This window comes from Cyprinodon tularosa, unplaced genomic scaffold (genome assembly GCF_016077235.1).
Source record: "Cyprinodon tularosa strain WSP-4 unplaced genomic scaffold, ASM1607723v1 ctg1472, whole genome shotgun sequence".
In the NCBI taxonomy this organism is placed as follows: domain Eukaryota; kingdom Metazoa; phylum Chordata; class Actinopteri; order Cyprinodontiformes; family Cyprinodontidae; genus Cyprinodon; species Cyprinodon tularosa.
In genome coordinates, this window is record NW_024038301.1 from 24,245 (window position 1) to 47,716 (window position 23,472).

General features: G+C 40.5%; 1 protein-coding gene across 1 annotated transcript in view; it reads left to right on the forward strand.

Moving 5' to 3' along the window:
- Positions 1-21,874, forward strand: part of LOC119779434 (zinc finger protein 287-like) — a 42,498-nt gene extending 20,624 nt beyond the window's left edge. Inside the window, exons 4-6 of the mRNA XM_038279084.1 lie at positions 8,180-8,476; positions 18,291-18,941; positions 20,216-21,874. Coding sequence (XP_038135012.1) covers positions 8,180-8,476; positions 18,291-18,941; positions 20,216-21,042 — 1,775 coding nt within the window. The 3' untranslated portion in view covers positions 21,043-21,874. The remainder of the gene's footprint in view (positions 1-8,179; positions 8,477-18,290; positions 18,942-20,215) is intronic.
- The last annotated feature ends 1,598 nt before the right edge of the window (positions 21,875-23,472 follow it).

Genomic DNA, 23,472 nt, shown 5'->3' on the forward strand with positions numbered 1-23,472 from the left:
CTATCAATGTAAATCAGCTGTGCTGGAGCAGGGAAACCTCTAAAACTTGCAGGACAGCGGCCCTTGAGGAACGACTTTGGGAATGCCTGCTGTACAGCAATCCTTTACACAGACGATGCATGCAGGGACAGTGGAGAGCAAAAATTCCCTTTTAACAGGAACAAACCTCCAGCAGAACCAGGCTCAGTGTGAGCGGCCATCGGATGGGACTGACAGGGGTTAAAGAAGATAGAAGCTGACATAGAAAAGGTACACGAAGCATTGATCTATAAATACTTTATATGTTAGAAAAGGTAATGTAAGCTAGTTTCATAGCTGGTTCTGTCTGGGAAAGAAATTGTTAATCAGATGAGCTCAGCCATATTTTTGTTAGGGGTGAAAGAGCACGTGAATATTAGTCTCAATAAAAGCTGAGCCCATTGCTATATTTAAGAGAGAAACAGGAATAAATACTAACAAAAGGGGTGTTGAGAGCAGCAGCTCAGCTGATATGTCTTTCCAGGATGATTTCACAGCCAAAAGGCAACAGACCAGAATTAGAGAATAGAGAAAGAATGAAGCAGATTGATGAAGAGTGGTCCTCCAGCAGCTTAAGCCTATAGCAGAAGGGGTGTGTGGATACATTTATTTTGTTCTTCTCGATTTTCTCTTTATCTTTCAACGATATCATTTTATGGAGCTGTTAAACAACAACATGAACTTTGAGAATTTATATAAACATGAAATTCCCTTACATTTTTGGCAAAATTAGTCATTTTTAATCCCAGACTGGGATAAAACCAACAACATAACCTTCATGAATTGAGTAAATCTGATAGGGAAAAAATTAAGTTGTGGGTTGGAGTTATCCCTGAAATAGTTTCATCATTACTTAATTTAGGCATCACAGCGGTAAACAGTAAGACTCATAGTGAGCTGAGGACATCTGAAGGAGGCCTTGATTTCATTGATATTTCACCACTAGAGCACCAGTATTGAAGTATTAGTGTGAATACTGGTACTTGATTGGTTGATCAGAAAGGCCTTTTGAAGCGACCCGTGTGCAGGGTCAAATGATTTGAATGCTTGGAGTGGGGTGTATGTTGAAGAGAGGCTTTAAGGTACCGTTAGCTGACATAAGCTAGCATTAGCTTTTAGGGGTTACCCTAGCTAGCTACATTATATACGGTCTAAAGTAAGCCAGTATGATCTGATAGTAGTCAGCAGCTGTAACTATTACTGAGAATTTGTAACTATCTAATAACATAAATCATTGCAGGGCTCGATGTTAACCATCGCCCGATCTCCCTGGGCAAATAGTTTTTATTGTTGGGAGAGTACAAATTTCATTGCATTTTCCCGCCGGGCAAGTGCAATGATCGCAAAAAAAAAAAAATTATCCCTCAAAATTACTTTAAAATCACAGACATTCCATGAAAATAACCCAGAAGTGTTGCCGCCGCTTTTTTGTTGTTTTGTACACATTCTCACGTGATTTGAAAAAGCCGGGTGATTTTCCGCCAAATGGCGGGATTTTTGTCCACCTAGCAGTAATTTTGATGTAGTTACCAAAACGACAAACAAGCTAGAAAGCGCTATCATATGGCAGTCTTCTGTACTGTGATGCAGGTCACACATTAAAAAATGTTCATTACATTTTTTCTCTTAGACATTGGAGAGGTGCATTTAAATGTTATAGAGCTAAACATGTTAGATTGGTGACCTGTTATGTTCTTATTATTGTCTTGTTGCTGCATTTATTTTGTCAGGGAAAACTAATCCTGAGTTAGTTAAAAGTCAGGGAATTCCGAAATGATGTCAGACTGTGGAAACCCTGAATAAAATAACTATGTATAATGATTCTCTAGAAAAGTCAAATTATATTAATAGTATTATCTTGAATAAACATACCGTGACTCTAAAATAAAAGTCATTTGTGACATTGACTTCTGTCTTGTGATTTATCTTAAGTTTTTAACCTGTCAAGTTTTTTTTAGATTTTTAACATTACAATTTATATTTTTCCAAGCACACAACAGTTTAAAGCAAAGTTTAGTTTGAAAAGAATGAGCAGGAAGGATTGAAAAGCATGTTAACAGGGTAATGTAGGCTTGAGTTCATTATCTGACGCATGCAGATACACACCAGGAACCTGGAAACTTAAAAAATATTAAATTATTAAATGAAGAGAGTGAAAGGCTCTGTGAGCTGGTCGGGAGTAAAGTGCCTGATTTTTATTTAAGGAGATGCTATCAAAACGAGTCGCTCTCAGACATCAGTACAGCATTGGAAAAAAGGAGCAACATGAGGAAGGATTCAGATCAAAACATCCAAGACTGGAACTGATTGGTGGAAATGAGAAAAGAAAGATTTAAAGCCTGTAAGTGAAGCAGCATCTAGTTGTTATTATCTGAAGCTCAACCTTCAACACAAAGAAAAGAAAATCCTAAAACTGATTGGAGATTAAAATGTTAGGATTTAAAAGGAAGCTTTCCCACATGATGACACATTTCCTTTTATCTCAGTGAAGAATGGACTCATTTCAGCAGTAAATGTCGTTTCCATTGATACGCTGCATGGAATCTGTGGGGAAATACGGATCTGATCCATCAGCTGTCTCAGGTCTAGAGTACATCGTAGGAACACTTCAGCTGTGAGGAACAGGATCTAGAGCCCCAGGATGATGCAGCTGATGCTCATCTAGAGTTTCTCCCAGCAGATGTTTTCCTCTCAGCGGGCTGCTGAACTGTCGTCCTGTAGCAGGTCTACTATCTCTGCTTCCTCACAGCTCTTTGGTCTGATGATGATGGACAGCTTAGTGACCCCAAGATAATTTCATTCCATAAAGGAAGAATAATGAAAGAGCACAGTGGGATTTTTCTGGTTTTAGATTCAGATTCAGTTAAAGTGTTTCTGTGATGAAGTTGAAGACCTTCATTCTCTTTAGAGGTCTGATTATATCTGCTCCCATAGCTCCCAGTTTATTCTGGATCAGTGGAAAATAAACTATCAGCCATAAAGCAGGTCTGTCTCTGCACCTGATTGGCTACATGGTTTCTTTTCTTATTACCTACAGAGCTCAGTGGAACCAGCTGAAGGTTCAGCAGATGGTCGGTTCCTGCAGATGTGATCTGATGTAGAAATAAACTAGTTCTAACTTGGTCTTTGAGGGAGAGGAGTTGAAATGATGACAGATGGAGGCAGAGGTGATGAAGTCTGGGTCTGGATCCCCTCTGACTGGTTAGGGACTTTAACAGAGGAAACACTTTGTCTGAAGAATTTAGAACCGCTTTAGGATTTTAATTTTAAATCCATCACGGTTCATGATGGAGTTTCTGATAATGGATGGAGCTGGAGAGGAAACAGATGAATGCTGAGACTTCAACTCAACACTTTCACACGTAAAAGAGGTTACAAAACATTAACAGAAACTGTTTTGCACAACACAATGGTTTCCACAGAAATGACCTATTGAGGTGTTTCATTGTAACTGTTTTACTACTAATTGCTCTTGCTTGTTACTGTTTAAACACCTGTTTTAAACTCCCAGCTTCTGCACAGATGTTTATCCTGTTAAGAAGCTCTGCTAAGCTACTGCAAGGTCATCTTACACCCTTGTGACCTTCAACAAATATACAGATTGCTAAAAAGAATTAGTGCTGTCAAAATTATCGCGTTATCGCGTTAACGCGAGGCCATTTTAATGGCGATAATTTTTTTAACGTGAGATTAACGCTATGTGGTTTTATGGTACAATTTTCCAAGTACATCCCGCTGCAGCCTGCGGGAAGGCGGGGCTATTTTCCCCCAGTCTATGCATTTCTCATAGGCTTCGAGAGCGGAGCTCCTCAAGGAAAAAAGACGCTCATACACTGGGTAGCGCTAGTGCCTTTTCTTTAAGCCCCACCACCAACAAACAAGTTGAGTGTCTGGTAACTAGTAGCAACCTGAAATACGCTGAGAAAACAGATTACTGAGGTGAAATGGAATCTGCTACGGCACTCTTGATGTCTGTGTACGCCACAGGTCGGTATCGCGTGTGTGTGTGTGTGTGTGTGTGTGTGTGTGTGTGTGTGTGTGTGTGTGTGTGTGTGTGTGTTCTCATTTTTGTAAAGAAGCTGAAAAGTAACTTTCTAGAGCATAGACTACCTCCATCTAGTGATGTCGGTCTATTGATTTTGATGTATTGATTGAAAATTGTTCATTATTATCTTGGTTAATTAACATCTAATGTTAACTCTACTGCATTTTATAGCAGTAGGGTAAAATGCTTGTCTTTGTTCAAAAGACTGTATTAACTGTAAAGACTGTCTTTTACATCAGCCTGTTTTCAGGGCCTTTTTTTTGGCTACATATTTGTTATTTTTTGCTACATGCCTCCCCATCTTCTTGCCGTATGTTTCTATGGTATAAATCAGTGTCTGTGACCTGTTTTCATTAAAAAAAAGAACATTGGCACAAACCTAGCCTGTATGTATTTTTTGTATGTCATCGAGAGTATTTAAATGATTTTCAATCAGAAAAAAAATGTGTGATTAAAATGCGATTAATCGCGAGTGAACTTAGGCATTGATGCGATTAATCGCGATTAAAAAAAATTTAATCGATTGACAGCACTAATATAAATTGAACACACAATTTTATTAATCCGTGGGAGCGAGAACAGATCCAGTCTCTCCAAGGTTTCCTGCCTATTGGGATTTAAATTACAGTTTTCTAACTGAAAGTCTGCAAAGAGCTGTGAAGGTCTCCACATACAGTTAATTAAAGCATGATACAGACAGTAGAAGGAAACAATAAAACAAACAGTATGATAAAATCCGCCCCTCTCATCCAGACACCGAGCCGCCTGCAGCTCTGAGACGGCCTGTTGTTCATCAAAGCAAACAATACCAGCTGACTATAGAGTCTGAGCTGAATTATCCCATCACACTGTCAAGGTTTTTAATGATTATTTTGCTATTCAATTAATCTGTCAATTAGTTTTTCAATTAATCGATTGATAAAAGATTTAAAGGAGACATTTTCTAGAATGAAACTAAAACTTTTCCACCTGAGGAGTTCTGGATAGAGCATATTGATGAACGGAAAGGCAATAAAATCTTAAAAGCTACATTTTTACACCTGTGGTTAAATAAAGCTAAAGGTTTATTGCTCTGTCAACTAAAAGCATGTTTTCGAGTCTCTATAAGGCAGTCAAAGATTAATCGATTACTGAAACAGTTGACCATAATGTCAATAGTGGATAAATCTAATTAATTATTTCAGGCCCAGTTTCCTTCTTCACTAAATACACAGACTTTCAATTTTGATTTCCATGTGAGAGAAGCTTTAGCCTTCACATAAACCTTTTAAACAGAAAAAAGGTAAATTACCACAGATATAAACAAACTTTATATTATTTATAAAGTACAGGAAAACCTGTTAACCCTGCAGGACAGCGGCCCTGAAGGCCCCACCTTTGATAGTAGAAGTAGCATAAAGTAGTTTTTGCTCAGTAGCAGAGCTCAACACTTTAAATGTACATTTCTTTATTAGGTAGCTTAAAATCAAAATAGTTACACACTAAGTAGCGCTGCCTTGATTTTTGCTCCATGAAATGATCCAAATACTCTGAATATCCAGAAACCAGCTGATATTGACGTATAATGCGTGTAGAAAGGGGACATGAACTAAACCTTCAAAGCTCCGCCTCTCACCTCGCCGCAGTCAGCTGAGTTGATCTGAATGAAGCAGGTGTCAAACGTCATTGGTGACATCATGCGAAGGAAGCTCCGCCCACTGCCTCACCTGAGTTTTTTTCACTCCTACCTGTAGGTCAGGTTTGCTAACGTTAACATGTTAGCAACAGACTAAGGTTACCTGGAGTTAGCTCAGTTCAATTCAGTTTATTTCTATAGCTCCAATTCATATCATGTCATCTCAGGTCACTTTCCAGTTCACCAGATCATCCAGTCAGATTGATTCAAAGTTTTCTATCTGAAGAAACCAGCTGATTGCATCGACTCATTGACTCTTCAGCAATCCCTCACACTAAGCATGCTTGTAGCGACAGTGGAGAGGAAAAACTCCCTTTGAACAGGAAGAAACCTCCAGCAGAACCAGGCTCAGTGTGAGCGGCCATCTGCTGAGGCCCACTGGGGTTCAAGGAGACAGAAGCAGACATAGAAAAAGAAGCATAGATACAAAAGGCAACTGTAAAATGCATCCCCGTCCAGGAAACACACAGCCAGGCAGATGAGCTCAGAGTCAGAGAAACAGGACTACACTGAAAAACAGGGCGATCAAGGCGACTTTTAAAACATGTTTTTAACCATAGGCGTTTTAGACCATTTTACCTTAAATTAATAATTTTATTTTTATATATATTATATTGTCTGGGCTTTTTTTTGAGTATTCAGTTTCACTTTGATCCATGTTTTTCTTTGTTTTCTAGTTTTATTGGTTTAATTCCTATTGTTGCGTTTTCTGGATATATTTGAATTCTTGGGTTTTTCCTTTGTCGCTGGTCCCCTTTTCTATAGCTCCATTCTAGAATCCTCTCTTTACACCTGCTCCCAATCAACTCATTAGTCCAGTGTTTGTTCTATCTCCCATATAAGCTCTCCCTGTACAGCTCCTCAGTGCTGGTTCCCTGTCTTTCCCTGGTTCCTAGTCTTTCCCTGGCTCCTAGTCTTTCCCTGGTTCCTCGTCTTTCCCTGGTTCCTAGTCTTTCGCTGGCTCCCAGTCTTTCCCTGGTTTCTAGTCTTTCCCTGGTTCCTAGTCTTTCCCTGGCTCCTAGTCTTTCCCTGGTTCCTCGTCTTTCCCTGGCTACCAGTCTTTCCCTGGCTCCCGGTCTTTCCCTGGCTCCCGGTCTTTCCCTGGTTCCTAGTCTTTCCCTGGCTCCCAGTCTTTCGCTGGCTCCCAGTCTTTCCCTGGTTCCTAGTCTTTCCCTGGCTCCTCGTCTTTCCTTGGCTCCTCGTCTTTCCCTGGCTCCTCGTCTTTCCCTGGTTCCTATTCTTTCCCTGGTTCCTATTCTTTCCCTGGTTCCTAGTCTTTCGCTGGCTCCCAGTCTTTCCCTGGTTTCTAGTCTTTCCCTGGTTCCTAGTCTTTCCCTGGCTCCTAGTCTTTCCCTGGCTCCTCATCTTTCCCTGGCTGCCAGTGTTTCCCTGGTTCCTCGTCTTTCCCTGGCTCCTTGTGCAAGTTTTCCCTGATGTCTCCATTGTTCTGGTGAATTTAGCATTTTTAAGTTGGATTTTTGGATTCCTGCCTCTGTTACCTGTGATAACTCCATTAAAGCTATAAGAACTCACCTCTGCCTCCTCACCCCTGCATTTGGGTGCTCAAAACTTCAACCAAAAACTTACAAAATTAAAAACATATTTAATACAGAAAAGTCTAAAACTATACAGTACTTGGATAAAAAACAAACAAAAAAATATATCTAAAAAGAATACATACTTTCCAATTAAATATTTATTCAATTCAAGCTGCCAGTGAAAAAGTAAACATTAGATGAAAATGATGTCATTAATTTTGTAATTGTGGTTCAATAGAAATATTAATAATAAACAAACAAAACAAGTAAGCCAACACCATGGAGTTCATAAGCTAAAATTTTGAGCATTACTTTGAGTGAATCACTTCAATCAGGTGTTTTCTTCAATGTTTAGCCAGATTTCTACTCCTGTTGGTGAAATATTCTAGACCAATGTGCTCTAAGGTGTCTAGGAATGTTTGTTAAATCACTGTTTATAAAAACACAATTCAAGAATCACTATTTCAATCCATCAAATATAATTTTGTATGTTTTTATGTATATTTTTTCTAGTTTCTTATTAGAATTGCTGTTGTGAATTTATCCTTTCTTTATCGGGAGTGTGTAACTTTCAAGCACCACTGTATATATTTACCTTGTTAAATAGAATCTATTTTAGGATTGCCAGTCCAGAGAGGGAGCGGTGTCTAAGGGGAAGGAGAGGAGCAAGGTGGAAGGTCAGGTAAAGCAAGCTAAGTTTTGGTACAGCCCTTCTTAGAAGACAAAAACCTCAGATATGATGTGTTGGTAAATGATTGAGGCAGTTATTGGCAGAAGGCAAGTTTCACAAATATAGAAAATGTATGTAGAAAACAGTGAAATGTTCTACTTAAGGTTTTTAATCCTATAAATGCGGCTCAACCAGCTGCTCGTCTCCCTTACCAAGATGGCGGCAGCGCTGACGCATCCGTCCGGAAGTTGTCGCCCTAAGGTCCCCCGGAAGTAGCGCTGAGCAGTTGTTAGCAGCTAGCTTGCTTTGTGGACCGTCCGGTCGGATCTCAGGCCAGTTTGGATCAGCAGCTGCAGGAATGGGTTCAGTTCTTCCTCTCAGAGACTTTATCAGGCAGAGACTGGATGCTGCTGCGGAGGAGATCTTCTCCGAGGTGGAGAAAACCATCATCCGCCTGGAGGAGGAGCTGGCCGCCCAGAGCAAGCTGCTAGCTGTGTGCCTGAAGCCGCAGGTCAGGCTGCAGAGGCTCGGTAGGTCTGATGTTCATCTGCATCTCTGGAGGTTCCTCTCACTTAGATCCACATTACTAGATGTTCCCACTGTAGAAACACACCAGACTAACCTCCCAATCAATGAGGGCTCAGATTCATGTGGGTTTAATGACTGTTATAATTAGTTCTGGGCGATATGGAATAAATCATTTGGACTATTTTATATCACAATAACGATATATATCGCAATATGCTGCAGTTAAATACGTTTTCAGCAAATCTCTGAAAAATCTGACAAAACAATATACCTGCTCACTTTTTCAACTTTATTTTGAAGTGACATTTATAGAATTGTCACAAATTAGAAAAGTAAATTGTAGTGCAGCAATATATATGCATAAGATGAGGCAGAGGTAGGGCTACAGTATCCTTCACATTTTTTCAAAAATCCTACTGGTATTTAAATTAAATTACCCAAATAAATAAATCAAAGTGCACTAATGCTTAGTTTCTTAAGATTCTGAGTAGAAAATCACACATTTTTGTACAAAAGATAGTTACAAAAATAGTTTTTCAAGTTTCAGAAATCTGTAACGTTGTAGTGCAAATTTTGCATACCATAATAGCAAAATAAATGATCAATGTTAAATAAATCAGGGTTGAATATAACTGTAAACTGTTTATGGCATCAGCCATCATAAAAACGGATACATTGTCAACTCAGAAATGTCGTTTCTGTCAAAACCTTATAGGTCGAGTGTGAGGAAGACAAGTTGGTCAACTGTATTCGGCTAAAGACGTGATCTCTCACATGTGAAAATGTTCCCACTCACACTGAAGGCCCGTTCAGATGAAGAACTAGTAGCAGGAAACACAAATACTCAGCGAGCCGAGCCACTAATGGGAAGTTAGACTCATGCTGTTTCCACCATCCCAGAGGGTCTGCCTCTGAATCAGGCCCAGGCGTCTGTAGATACATGGAGAGCTGCAGTTCAATGGATGCTCTGCTTGGCTGAGAGAGGGCGGGGCCTTGGCCTGCACCTGGTGCCTTTCTGAATTAACTCCCCAAACTCTTTGCTTCTTTGTTGGATAAGGAAGGTCTGGATAATCTTCAGCAGCTGCTGGTGACATGGAGGTGGCTGCTGGTTCTGTACTTTCAGGTGCCGGCGTTGCCATGTCCACCAGCTCTGCTGCAGCTCTCATCTTTATGAACTCCACCCTGTCTTCCTTTATGTATGCTGTCTTAAACCGAAATGTCTAGTTGGTGGTACAGTCATTATGCTTTTCATTCAGGTACTTAAGGATACCCTTTCTGATTGCTTTTTAGAGCTCTGTGTCCCCTTCTTTCTGGCTGGGTATTTCGTTGATGAAGAGATGCAGTACCGGCTTTAGAAAAGAGACGGTGACGTACTTCCCCCCAATAAAGCATCAATAAACTCCAAGAGGGGACCCGGTGCCTTGTTCATGGACGCTAGTACCATCATAACTTGCCATCTTGGCACCAGACTTCTTGCCTAACTAAGATATTAAAAGAAATAGGTTACTTTCATCAGGAAGTGAATCTAGGCTGCAAACATGATCATAATCCAAGGAATCAGTGTGCAATGTCCAGTTTCCACGTCTCACCTTCTTGTCTGCAAGAAGGAGCTGTGACTAGGGCTGGGTGTTTTCGCCAAAGTGATGAATCGATTCGATTTTTATTCATACAGTTCTAAATCGATTAATTTCGATTCGATCTGTTTTTACAATAATGAAAGCGGTTCATCTGTGTTTCAGAATACTCATGTATTTTATTTTTTCCTGTCACATTAAACACAAAGTGCAAACTTGTAAATCGGACAGTTTAAGCTTGAGATGTGAACAAAACTGTCTCATTTGTGCGAACTTGTTTGTGAAAAGTGAAAAAGTGAATCCTCACTCGAGCAAACAGACGTGACACAGCAGACATTCATGCTGCATTATCTCCACTACACAAACCATATTTGCAGCGTTGTCTGTAACTACAGGGTGTTTGCTGCTCTGCCTCCATTGGTTAATGTCTTCAGTCAACCTATTGGCTGTATTTGCAGCTGTCTGGCTTGAAGTCATCTTGAGTGCATCTTTCCTGCTCATTTGATTGTGAAGGTAACGTGCGTCACTATAAAATTAATCAATTTAATTCCCTAGACATCGATTCTGCAAAAATGTAAAGGAATCGATTCAAAATCGATTTTTTTACCCAGCCTTAGCTGTGACAGAGCTTTCTCCTGCTCTAGGAACCTGTGGATCATCTGCTGCTGTGAACCCCATTCTGTGGGGGTTTCAGTGATGAGCTGACGGGGAGGCAAGCCGGGCACAGCTTGAGCCTTGGCCAACTCACGTTTTCTCTTCCACGAGTTGGAGAACACGCTCACCACCTATTTACAGACCCCTTCCACAGCCTGCTCTGTAGATGCTGGTCTGAGAGCTTTCAATGCGTTCTCTGTTTCAATAAAAGATGAGTGTAATTTAATAACAGAAATGTGAATTTTATGATATAAACATTTATTTATTTTATAATAAAATCAAATTAAATCTGCACACAACTCCCGTCATCCATTACGACACCCACAGCCAGGATCCATTATCTGGGAGAAACCCTGGTTAGTATTAATGTGTTGTGTGTAGGCTGATCAAACATAAAACAGGAAAACCAAACCAAGTTCCATTTCACTAATATTTTGTTGTCAGTTTAATTAAGAATTGTCATTGTCACCAGTTGTTACCATGGTGATATTATTTGAGAAAGAAACCAGCTCAAGAAGTACACAGATAACATAATACACAGGAAAAACAGACACGCTCCCTCAGTGATGCACTCATGCTCGTACTAAATTACACTTAAATTACACTTAAATTAGACTTACCAGTAGCTAGCTAGAGACTAACCATTCATCCAGTTCCATTGCAGTGATATTGTTAGTGGCATTATCTGTGGTGACACCGACTAGGTGGCTTTCTTGCAGCCCCCATGACTAGGGATGAGGATCGTTAATATTTATTGATATCGATACCTTTATCGATACTCCTTATCGATCCGAGTCTTTATCGATACCACTATCGATACTTTTCTGTTATTTGGTGGAGAGACGATGCGACAATATGTTTTTAACAGACAGAAATGAAGTGGGAAAAAAACTATTTGAAGAAATCTCTTCTTTTGGTTTAAAAAAATATATACATTTTCACAATTGTTGGTTAATGTATTGTCTACTGTCACTTTTCATCATGTTTTTAGTGATTAGGAAAATATTTAGCAAATAAATAATTGTATTTTAAATTAAATGTATTTTTTAATAAATGTTGGCATCAGTAGTTTAATTATATATTCTAAAATAATTAGAGCAATATACAACTATATTACTGATGTTTCTCACCAAAAACTCAATTTCCCTTTTCTTTACGTTACACTTGAACGCCTCATGATAACCTAATTGTCGTTTTACTGAGCCAATCTGAACACATCATCACGCAGCACGTCTGAAACTTTATTTACTTTTCAAGCTAACTAGCTTGTATGCTGCCGATTACAACACGGATTTCACAATTACTATTTTTAACTGACCGGACAAGCTACAAAGTCTGTGTGCGCGCTTAGCAGTGGTACTCTGAGTGGATGATGAAGACAGGCCCGACTGTGGTGCGGCGGCAGGAGGAGGAGGAGGAGGAGTCTTTTCAACCCGGAGACAGTCGAAGGTGCTGCATTTGGCCTTTATTTGATGCACAATACTAATGTGCTTGGCCATTGAGGTTATGTTCCCCCCTTTAAAAGAGATGATTTTTGCAACATACGCTGCATTTCGCTTCTTCTTTATCTTTGAGCTTGGTAAAGTGAAGCCAAACTTTAGACCTTTTCGTCTGTTCAGCCATCCTCGAGTCACGAGCGAAGTTAACTGCCAGACTTCACTGGTTTTACTTTTAATATCTGTTTGCTTACAATTTCATTCCAAAACATTGGTGGACATGCTGCAGTGATTGGATTGATTAGATTTAAATGCTGTGACGCGACTCGAGGGACACACAATTATGTTACAGGACCTCCGGGAGAAAAAAAAAAAAACGACCAGACTCGATAGTGGTATCGATAAGCCCAAACGTTATTGATTTTCGGGTTTTGAAAAAAGTGGAACCGGGTCCTTGATAGAACCGGGTTTCGATCCCCATCCCTACCAATGACTGCAGTGTATCTCTGAGACCTAGATAGATAAATGCTTTTATTTATATATATATATTATCAATAGAATAAATATGCAGCAGTAACACAATGATACAAACTACTGCTGAAGTAACATACCTTGGGCTAACATGGCTCCTGTGTGGTCATCTGGAATGTAGGCAGTCTGTAAATGGCGAGCGCAGAGGGTCCAGCCTTCACTGATGAAATGGATGGTTACACTCATATAGGGCTGCGTCACCCTGCTTTTCAAGGCATAATGCACCACGCTGCAACCCTCCTTCTCTGCTTTGGCCTGGCATGCGTCATATAAGCGAGGCAACTCAACTTGGCTGAAGTGCTTGCGACTGGGCATAACATACCCCGGGTCAAGGACTTTGACAAGCTCTCGGAAGCTCTCCTTCTCAACGTCATACATGGGGACCATGCCTTTACATATGTAATGTGCGATGGCAACTGTCATTTGTGTATGGCGATTAAAAGTTTTCTCATACGGGATGCATCCTGCTAACGACTCCGTTATCTTTGGCTGGCTATGGTTTTTATTTTTGCAACTTCCTCTCGCTGTTTCACAACTTGCTTTACCTCGCACTTTTTGGATCCTTATGTATTCTTTTTCCTGGTTCTTCTTTAGGTGATAGAAGAGGTTTGCCCGCCCGGCAAGTTCAATAATCACAAAAAAAAAAATGTATTTATCACTCAAAATTACTTTACAGGGTTCCCGCGGGTCCTTAAAAAGTCTTAAAAGGCATTGAATTCTTTAAAATAAAATTAAGGCCTTAATTGGTATTAAAATGTCTTAAATTAGTCTATCATAGGTCTTAATTTTTAAAACATCATAAATAGGATTATTTTTATTACGATTTATTTTTGTAATATAAATAATTTTTTTATTATAAAAAAAAAAATTAACGGCTCGCCATTATTGGTTCCGTCCCGAAAGCGGAACCAATAAAAGCGTTGTTGCGGCCGGGACATTTGGGAGATGCGCCATGAACATAAATATGAGCAAGTGTAAATGTAACCAAAATAGTCTCCAGCCAAGAGTTTTCTCCATGGCTAAAACCAGGGAACATACATGAGGCTCAGGGGATTTATGCAAGAAGTCATTCAAGCTCAGAACGATGGGAATTAAGGCAGTGGAGTCGCACACGCGAAGCACGAAACACAAAGCGTCAAAATGGAGTTACAGAGAAACAGGCGGTATTTCTCAGTTTAGTTCCACCCTTGTCTCTGCAACGCCTCCACTTATCACCAAATCAAACATACTAAGAAAACCATACAAAGAAAAATAGCTGCAAAAAGACTTAGCACTGGTTATGTTGGGGCTTTAAAACTGATTTGTTTTGTTCCCTGCTAAAACAAAGTTTGTGAATTCAGTTAAATAATTGTTCAAATATATCTGTCATTTGTGTGTTTTTAGCTTTCTTCCTGTATGGGAAGCTTTTCAAAATTTGAAACATTAGTGCAGTGCTTTATGTTAAAATAAACCTTTGGGTTAAGTTGTCGCAAGCAGGTTTTTCTTCTGTTTCTTGTGAATTTGGTCTTACATTTTTATTTCAAGTGGCATTAAAAAGTCTTAAAAAGCCTTGAATTTAACTTGCCTTATGCTGTAGGAACTAGGGCTGCAACTAACGATTATTTTAAAAATCGATGAATCGGCCGATTATTTTTTCGAGTAATCAATGAATCGGACAAAAAATATTTTTTATATTAACCTCTTTATTCCAAAATAAACATTTTAGACAGAACAAACAAGCACACAAGTACAGGTTGCTCATTAACTGTACTGGTGCAATATGAAAAATAAATGTTTTTGTAAAACTACGCAAACTTACATGAGAAATGTAGCTGTACATCCACAAAATATAGGCTACTTTGTTTCATAAAGCGCAAAAAAAGACATTTTTGTTTTAAAAGCCCCTAAGGGGTTCAAACAATTTCAACAAATGAGTTTTTTTAGACTAGAAGAGTTCTGCCTTTTAAGACAGGAAAGTATAGCAGTTAAAGTTGCTACTTGAGAAAATACTGAACCATAGAGATAAAAATAGCCCTGTGGTTCAAATTATAAATTGTATTTGGAATAAAAATGAGAGAACTAGGGGTGGTAAAAAACACATCCTCTAAAGACAGATATTTACATGGGAATGTGGCAGATAATTAATTGACATATTCCTGATCTTGCTGGATTTTATTCTGCTTTACTTCCATAAATTTCAGGATCTTCTTTACTTTATCTTTGCCAGAAGCTTTAAACTTGAAAAGCCTTGCCCTCATAGTTTGCAAGTTAATTTATTTATAAAGGCTATTTTAATTATTGTGATCAATTTGCGCCGTCAATCCTGGCGCATGCGCGCTTCATTTGCAGTCTGGACGCTGAAGGTAACATCCTGCGGCTCTGACTGCAGCGCTGAGAGGGACTCCTGCGGGAGAACAGGGTTGGGATGGGGGAGGCGCAACACGGCAGAGTAGGAACGATACATGCTTTCACGTAAGAGTCTCCAAAAGCCGCCAGTGACACCGTAAAAAGTCGCCAGATTTGTCGCTAGTCGCTTTTTTTTTTTTAAATAGTCGCGGGAGGGGTCTGAAAAGTCGCTAAATATAGCGACAAAGCTGCAGCGCTGGCTCGCTCTGCCGTAATTTTTTTTTCTTCCCCCGTTTCAGTCAAGTGGCAGTGATGACGGCGGCGGTGGATGACGCATTAATCGCGCGACACAAATAATCGATGATGAAATTCGTTGCCAATGCTTTTAAAAGTCGATTTCTATCAATTTTTATCGATTCGTTGTTGCAGCCCTAGTAGGAACCCTTTTTAAAATCACTGACATTCAATGAAAAAGACCCAGAAGTGTTGCCGGCGCGATTTTTGTTGTTTTGTACACATTCTCGCATGATTTGGAAAAGCCGCGTGATTTTCCGCCAGATGGCATGATTTTTGTCCGGGAATTGGCGTGAATCAGACACATTTTTTTTGACTTAGCAGGCTAAAAAACAACAACAAGGCAAAAAAATGTATGTACAGTAACACACCCACCACCTATTTTACCCTCCACCCATTTCACCCACCACCCAGATAACCTAGATTAAAAATTTTCAGTCAGGGATTAGGAAAATTGGCATAATTGTATGCCATGTGCACAGTGTAAATATGGCTATCATATGGCAGCCTTCTGTACAGTGATGCAGGTCATACATTAAAAAATGTTCATTACATTTTTTCTCTTCGACATTGGAGAGGTGCATTTAAATGTTATAGAGCTAAACATGTTAGATTTGTGACCTGTTATGTTCTTATTATTGTCTTGTTGCTGCATTTATTTTGTCAGGGAAAACTAATCCTGAGTCAGTTAAAAGTCAGGGAATTCTGAAATGATGTCAGACTGTGGAAACCCTGAATAAAATAACTATGTATAATGATTCTCTAGAAAAGATTTATATTATATTAATAGTATCATCTTGAATAAACATACCGTGACTCTAAAATAAAAGTTATTCATTTGTGACATTGACTTGACTTGTGATTTATCTTAAGTTTTTAACCTGTCAAGTTTTTTTTAGATTTTTAACATTACAATTTATATTTTTCCAAGCACACAACAGTTTAAAGCAAAGTTTAGTTTGAAAAGATTATGCAGGAAGGATTGAAAAGCATGTTAACACAGTAATGTTAATGCATGCATATACACACCAGGAACCTGTAAACTTAAAAAATACTAAATTACAAAAAACAAACATGTTTCACTGATATATATACAAAAATGAATATTAGGAACTATATTTATCAAACATTATACTGGGCAAGTTAAAATAGTTTCTGGGCAAATGAAATGTGAAAGTCACTTGCCCTTTGGGCAAGTAAGGTAACAATCCTTAACGTCAACCCCTGATGTGTGTATATATATATATATATATATATATATATATATATATATATATATATATATATATATATATATATATATATATATATATATATATATATTGGCCGATATCCGATATGCCGATATTTTAAAACTCATGTAGCAGCAGCATGTCCACCAATGTTTTGGAATGAAATTGTAAGCAAACAGATATTAAAACTAAAACCAGTGAAGTCTGGCAGTTAACTTCGCTCGCGACTCGAGGATGGCTGAACGGACGAAAAGGTCTAAAGTTTGGCCAAGCTCAAAGATAAAGAAGAAGCGAAATGCAGATTATGTTGCAAAATCATTTCTTTTAAAGGGGGGAACACAACCTCAATGGCCAAGCACATTAGTATTGTGCATCAAATAAAGGCCAAATGCAGCACCTTCGACTGTCTCTGGGTTGAAAAGACTCCTCCTCTTCCTGCTGCTAAAAACATGATGAAAAGTGACAGACATGTTAATTTTTCTTAAAAAAAACAAACACCTGTTAATTTATGAGCTGATATTTTATTTCCTTTTGTGTGACACAGCATATTATTTATTTAATTTATATACATTATGACATTTTATTTTTCATTTGGTGCTGCTGATATATTCTAGTTAGTTTTATGTCATTTCGAAGTGGCCTATTACATTAGCCATGTTTATTGAAGGCTAGAAACATTTTTGTTATGCTCACTTGTTAAGCAATAAAAGCGATACCAGTTCTGTTAAAAACATATTGTTGCATCGTCTTTCCACCAAATAACAGAAAAGTATCGATAGTGGTATCGATAGAGACTCGGATCGATAAGGAGTATCGATAAAGGTATCGATATCAATAAAAATTAACGATCTCCATCCCTACCGATAACCGATATCGATACCGATGTTAAAGCTGGACAAAAATAAGTAGTCATTGAAAATAGAAGTTTTGTTATCCATTTCTGACACTTTGAAAAATAATATATTCAAAAATATATTTTCATATGCTGATATCAAATTGATTTTGAAAAAAACGCGGTATCGATCTATTTTACTTTCAAAATCTGGTGAAATTTCATCGTTCTGTTACAAACTCTCGTGATATTTTGCAAATTCTTGTGAGATTTTGTTAGTAAAATAGATCGATACCATGTCAATATATCAACATATAAAAAGATGGCAAAATTTTGTGAGTTTTCGGGGGATTTCGTAGCATAACGATGACATATAGCAATATTTCATTAGTAAAAGAGATTGATATGTTGTTTTTAAATGGCAATATATCAGCATATGAATATATTGTGATATTTTAATGTATCAATATTTTTTCCCTCGTCTTTAGAAGTTTTTAAGTCTGTAAAAAGAGGTTTTTGAGGAAGAAGAAGAAGTAGTATTTTTTTTTTTTTTGACTTTAGAAACTCAGAAGCTGATCAAATATCGGGTTAAATATCGGTGGGGTGGCCGATGTCCGATATTTATAAAGCCACATAAAGTTGGTGCTTTAGGCGGGTCGGGTCACAGAAACTAGAGGTCCGGTGCCACTCAGCAAACCCACGTTACTGCCACCCTATGGCCGTAGGTGTTACAGGTAGGTTCTGATACCGTTTTGTTGGTGGAACTGGACTCAGTCTGTTTGGACTGAACTCATTATTGTTCTGTATGAACCCATCAGTCAGAAACAGATTCAGTTATCAGAACACAGACTAATCCTGGTGTTCCATTGTTGGTGGTTCTGAAGTTCAGAACATCTTTTGGTTCGCCATCATGATGATGATATTCTCTGTCTCCTCAGGACTTCCTCCCAGATGGGTTTATAAGGAAGAGGTTCTGACCAACTATGGGAGTCTCTGTGTTCAGGACAAGGTGGAACCAGAACCTCCACGCATTAAAGAGGAGGAAGTGGAGCTGTATCCCCCTGAGTTCACACAGAACTTCACAGAACCAGAACCTCCACAGACTGAAGAGGCTCAGCCGCAGCCAGAACCTTTGAAGGGAGAAGGAGCTTTGGATGATTCAGAATCTCCTCAGAATGGAGATGAACAGTTTGGACCAGAACCTCTGCAAATGGACCAGACCCTGGCGGAGCCAGACAGTCCGCAGATCATAGACGACCTGGACGAGTTAGGACCTTTTGACATCGAAGAGGCCCTGTCAGAACCAGGATGTCCACAGATTATAGACGACTTGGGCGAGTTGGAGTACCTGGACACCGAGGAGGACCTGGAGGAACCAGAAGTCCTGGAACCAGAAGATGACCCGGAGTCAGAAGACCCAGAATCTCCCCAGAATAAATCCAGAAAAGTGGAGTTCTGGACCCGACATGACGATGAGGGTCTGCTGCTTAGGAAGGAGTTTGATACCTTTGTGCCGCGACATAGAAAGTCCACTAGCGCAGGACCATCGGGGAGTTCTGAAAACGACCCGGCAAACGTCCAAATACCAGGTACGAAACACTGCAATGGTCCGAATGACCCAAAGGGTCTGGAACAGAGACTAGCCCACTGCCTTAATCTGAACCCATTTAATCCAGATTATTAAGGGCCTCACTGGAGCCGTTCAGGTGTGTTAAGTCTATATTTAGGTTCAACTGTTGGTTCTGGTTTAATTTGGACCAGCAAAATTATTTTGGGTTCTTAATCTCTAGAGGAAATGGGTCGTTTAGGGTTGGGAAATAGTGTTTACCTGTTTAGGCAAGGAAAACCAACAGAACCAGGATCAACCATGACTTTATTTGAGGAAACCACCTCTAAACCAGTCTAATCCTAGAAGGAGAAAGTAACCAAACCCTTCATTGGTGTGTTCAATTTGGCACAAGCAGAACCTGACTGATAGCATGAAGTAGGCTAGAAGTTCCCAAAAGTTTCCATTCAGCTGCTTGTCTTTCTGCCCCTAAAACGGTGTGAACCCCAGAAAACATTGCAACTTATTTTGCTTCCAATCTGACAGGAAATCTTATTGGACAAAGTAGTGGCGTTTTAGCGCTCATTGAGAGTCAGTGGAGATGATCGCACCTGACATGATTCTCTGCAGAGGGCTGCGTAGCTCTGACTGAGGTAGACCCCAGGTCTGTTTCGGTCGGACTATGCAGCAATTCACCGGCAATTTCATGGGTCTGACAGGAAGAGAGACAAAATAAAAGCCCCATTTAAAAGCTACCTTTGCCAAGCTGGGTTCCTTATGACCATTTACACACCACACTAGCATGATTCCTCGTCTCCTAGTGGCAATCTATGGTATTACTTCTCTCTAGAGGTAAAAAAAGCAAGCCAACATGGCGGCACCTGCAACATTCAGGAAGATTGTGGAGAGTCAGGCGAAGAAGTCAGCCTTTGGTGAATTACTTGACAGAGTCGGCTTTTGGAAAGTTGATACGACAAACGATAGTCTACTCTGGGCTTACAGACGCAAGAAACCACAGATAGTTGTTTGTGGTTCTGTGAAGGAACAAATCTTGGCAGTGGTTCGGATTCCTTTAGTTTATACTAGGAATATATCTGGACCTCTTGTAAAACTCAGCAGACACTCAGATAACCAAAGCTGAGGAGGAGCAGATCCAGTTTGTCAGTGTTCTGATTGGTGGAGACTGACCAGACCTGAGCTCCTCCTAGTCGACCCATTAGTGCAGAAACAGCTGAGACTCCATTGTTGATTTTTTATGGTTTAGCTCTGTGGACTAACTTACTTTTTTCTGATTCTTTTTTGTTTTCCATGAAACAGAACAGAACCATGTTTATCGGGAAGACGTTCCAACTGAGCCCGAAAAGATCCTCAGTGTGGATTCAAAGAAACCAGGGTTTCTGCAGATTAAAGAGGAGCAGGAAGAAGTGGGCTCCAGTCTCGCTGGACAGAGACCAGAGACAGACTTCTTCATGGTGACCGTTAACTATGATGAAGGGGAGCAGAGTGAACCAGAACCAAGCAGTTCGCAGCAGTCCGAAGACTCGAATGAACCCAAACCCTTTGTTTGTAAGACTTGTGGCAAAAAGTTCCCCAACATGTTGCTGCTGCACGACCACCGAGACACGCACCAGAACGAGAAGCCTTACTCCTGTGAGCTGTGTACGCGGCGCTTTGCCCGGCGGGACAGTGCCTTCCGCCATATGATTACGCACACCGGTGAGAAGCCCTTCTCCTGTAAGATCTGCGGGGAAAAGTTCGGCTTGAACAGTCACCTGCTGCGCCACCTGAGGCGGCACACGGGGGAGAAGCCTTTCTCCTGCCATATCTGTCACAAGCGCTTCAGCCAGAGCAACACCCTGACCTGTCACGTCAGAACTCACACAGGGGAAAAGCCCTACCCCTGCAGAGTGTGCGGGAAGGGCTTCGTCAGGAGGAGCGCTATGAACATCCACATGAGGATTCACACAGGAGAGAAGCCGTTTACCTGCAAAGTGTGTCACAAAACCTTCAGTCGAGGGACGGGGCTGAGCTACCACATGAGGACACACACGGGGGAGAAGCCGTATTCCTGCAAACTGTGTGGGAGAACCTTCAGACAATCCAGCCACTTGCTGTGCCACAAGAAGCATTCCCACAGGGTCTGACCCGCAGAGTGAAAACATCTGGTTTTCTGATCCTGTGCTGAATGAGTTAAACTAAACTGAACCTTCAGGCGGTTCTTCTGGGCCCATTGATACCAGGAGAACATTGGACACTTCGTTAACCTACTGCAGGTGGCCCTTCTATTGGTAGCAACAGCATTAGCGTATTTAATGTCACCTCATGTATGCTGATGTTCGAAGGACAGTAACACACAGTGGGACATATGGAAAGTCTGTTTATCATATAGTGATGTAGGATCTACTTTGTTTTCCTTACTCAGATGACGTCTACTCTACTTGTGATGAACATCCAACAAACTTTAACATCGGTCTTCCAATAAGAGATGACTTCACGTTCATTAATTTCCTGCTGTTGTTTTTTTTATACTTTCAACTCCAATTATCCACTAAATCTCTTAAAAGTATGAAGGAATGTTATTTATTAGAAAAATTTGTGGATTTCCTAAACGCAGAGTGGAATTTAATTTAGATTCCCTCCATCCATTTTCCGTCATGATTATAACTGCTGGGGTCATGAGGGGTGCTGATGCCTATCTCCAATTCTTAATGGGTGAGAGGCGGGGTACACCCTGGACAGGTCGCCAGTCATACAGCGCCAATTCAAAAGACAACATTTACAGCACCTTACAGGGACAATTCAACCAGAACCAGTCAGATTAAAAACGTCTCTATCTGAAGAAAAACAGTTAAATCAATAACTTTTGAGGATTTCCTCCTCCTGGATGAGGATTTGGGGACCACAGACGTTACTTGCATTGTACCATTTACTGTACAGCAATCCTTTACACAGACGATGCATGCAGGGACAGTGGAGGGGAAAAAATCCCTTTTTACAGGAACAAACCTCCAGCAGAACCAGGCTCAGTGTGAGCGGCCATCGAATGAGACTGACTGGGGTTCAATAAGATAGAAGCGGACATACAAAAGGAACATGAAGCACTGGTCTATAAATACTTAATATTTTAGAAAAGGTAATGTAAGCTAGTTTCATAGCTGGTTCTGTCTGGGAAAGAAATTGTTAATCAGATGAGCTCAGCCATGTTGTTTTTCTCCCTGGCTGCTCTCAATCAACTTCTGGACCAAATCCTGACTGATAGCAGTCCATTCTTGCCCAATCAATGCCTGCATTTTGTCAGAATTCCTAGGTTTTCGTTTGCCCACCCGTCTCTTGATGATTGACCACAAGTTTTCAATGGGATTAAGATCAGGGGTGTTTCCAGGCCATGGACCCAAAATCTCTTATGTTTTGTTCTCTGAGCTAGTTAGATATGGTAAATGGTAAATGGCATGTGCACAGCTGCCCTGGGGCTCACTGACAGAAGCGGGGCTGCCATACACTGGCGCCACCGGGCCCCCTGACCACCATCAGTAGACAATGCAGGTGAAGTGTCTTGCCCAAGGACACAACGACACTGAAAGTCGGAGTCACCTTTGCTTTATGTAAGGTGCTCCATCATGCTGGAAAAGGCATTGTTCATCACCAAACTGCTCTTGGACGGTTGGAAGAAGTTGATTTCGGAGGGCATTCTGATACCATTCTTTATTCATGGCTGTGTTTTTAGGTCAGACTGTGAGAGAGCCGACTCCCTTGGCTGAGAAGCAACCCCACACATGAATGGTTTCAGGAGGCTTTACAGTTGGCATGAGACCAGACTGGTGGTAGCGCTCACCTCGTCTTCTCCCAACAAGCTGTTTTCCAGATGTCCCAAACAATGGGAAAGAGGATTGATGAGAGAAAATGACTTTTCCCCAGTCCTCAGCAGTCCACTCCCTGTACCTTTAGCAGAATATCAGTCTGCCCCTGATGTTTTTCCTGGAGAGAAGTGGCTTCTTTGCTGCCCTCCTTGAGACCAGGCCTTGCTCCAAGAGTCTCCGCCTCACAGTGCGTGCAGATGCACTCACACCTGCCCGCTGCCATTCCTGAGCAAGCTCTGCACCGCTGGCAGCCCGATCCTGCAGCTGAAACACTTTTAAGAGACGGTCCTGGCTCTTGCTAACCTGACTCCCCCAGATGGATTTGCTCTGCATATCCATCTGGAAACCTTCCGTAGAAGTAATTTTGGGAAGGGGCGAAAGTACTGGTTAGCTGATTGGCCTATGTTGGTGATAGACGGGCCAAATAAACCAATCAGATCAACGAAGCATATGACGTAACAGAGCGACAACGAAGAGGAGCCAATTGATAGATCAAACTCTTGCCAAAACCAGTCGGGAGAAGAGCAAAAACATATTTTCCTCTGAGAAAAGTCTCCAGAGCAATGTTTTGCTCTTCTTTCAGTGAAGAAATACAGTTTAATTCTGATAAAACTTGCTAGGTAGCCACGCTACAGCTAGTTTCATCGGCTGAAGCCGCCATGTTCTTTAGACTGAACTGTTGCGCTTGTCGTTGCGTCACACCTCAACCCGCCCTCA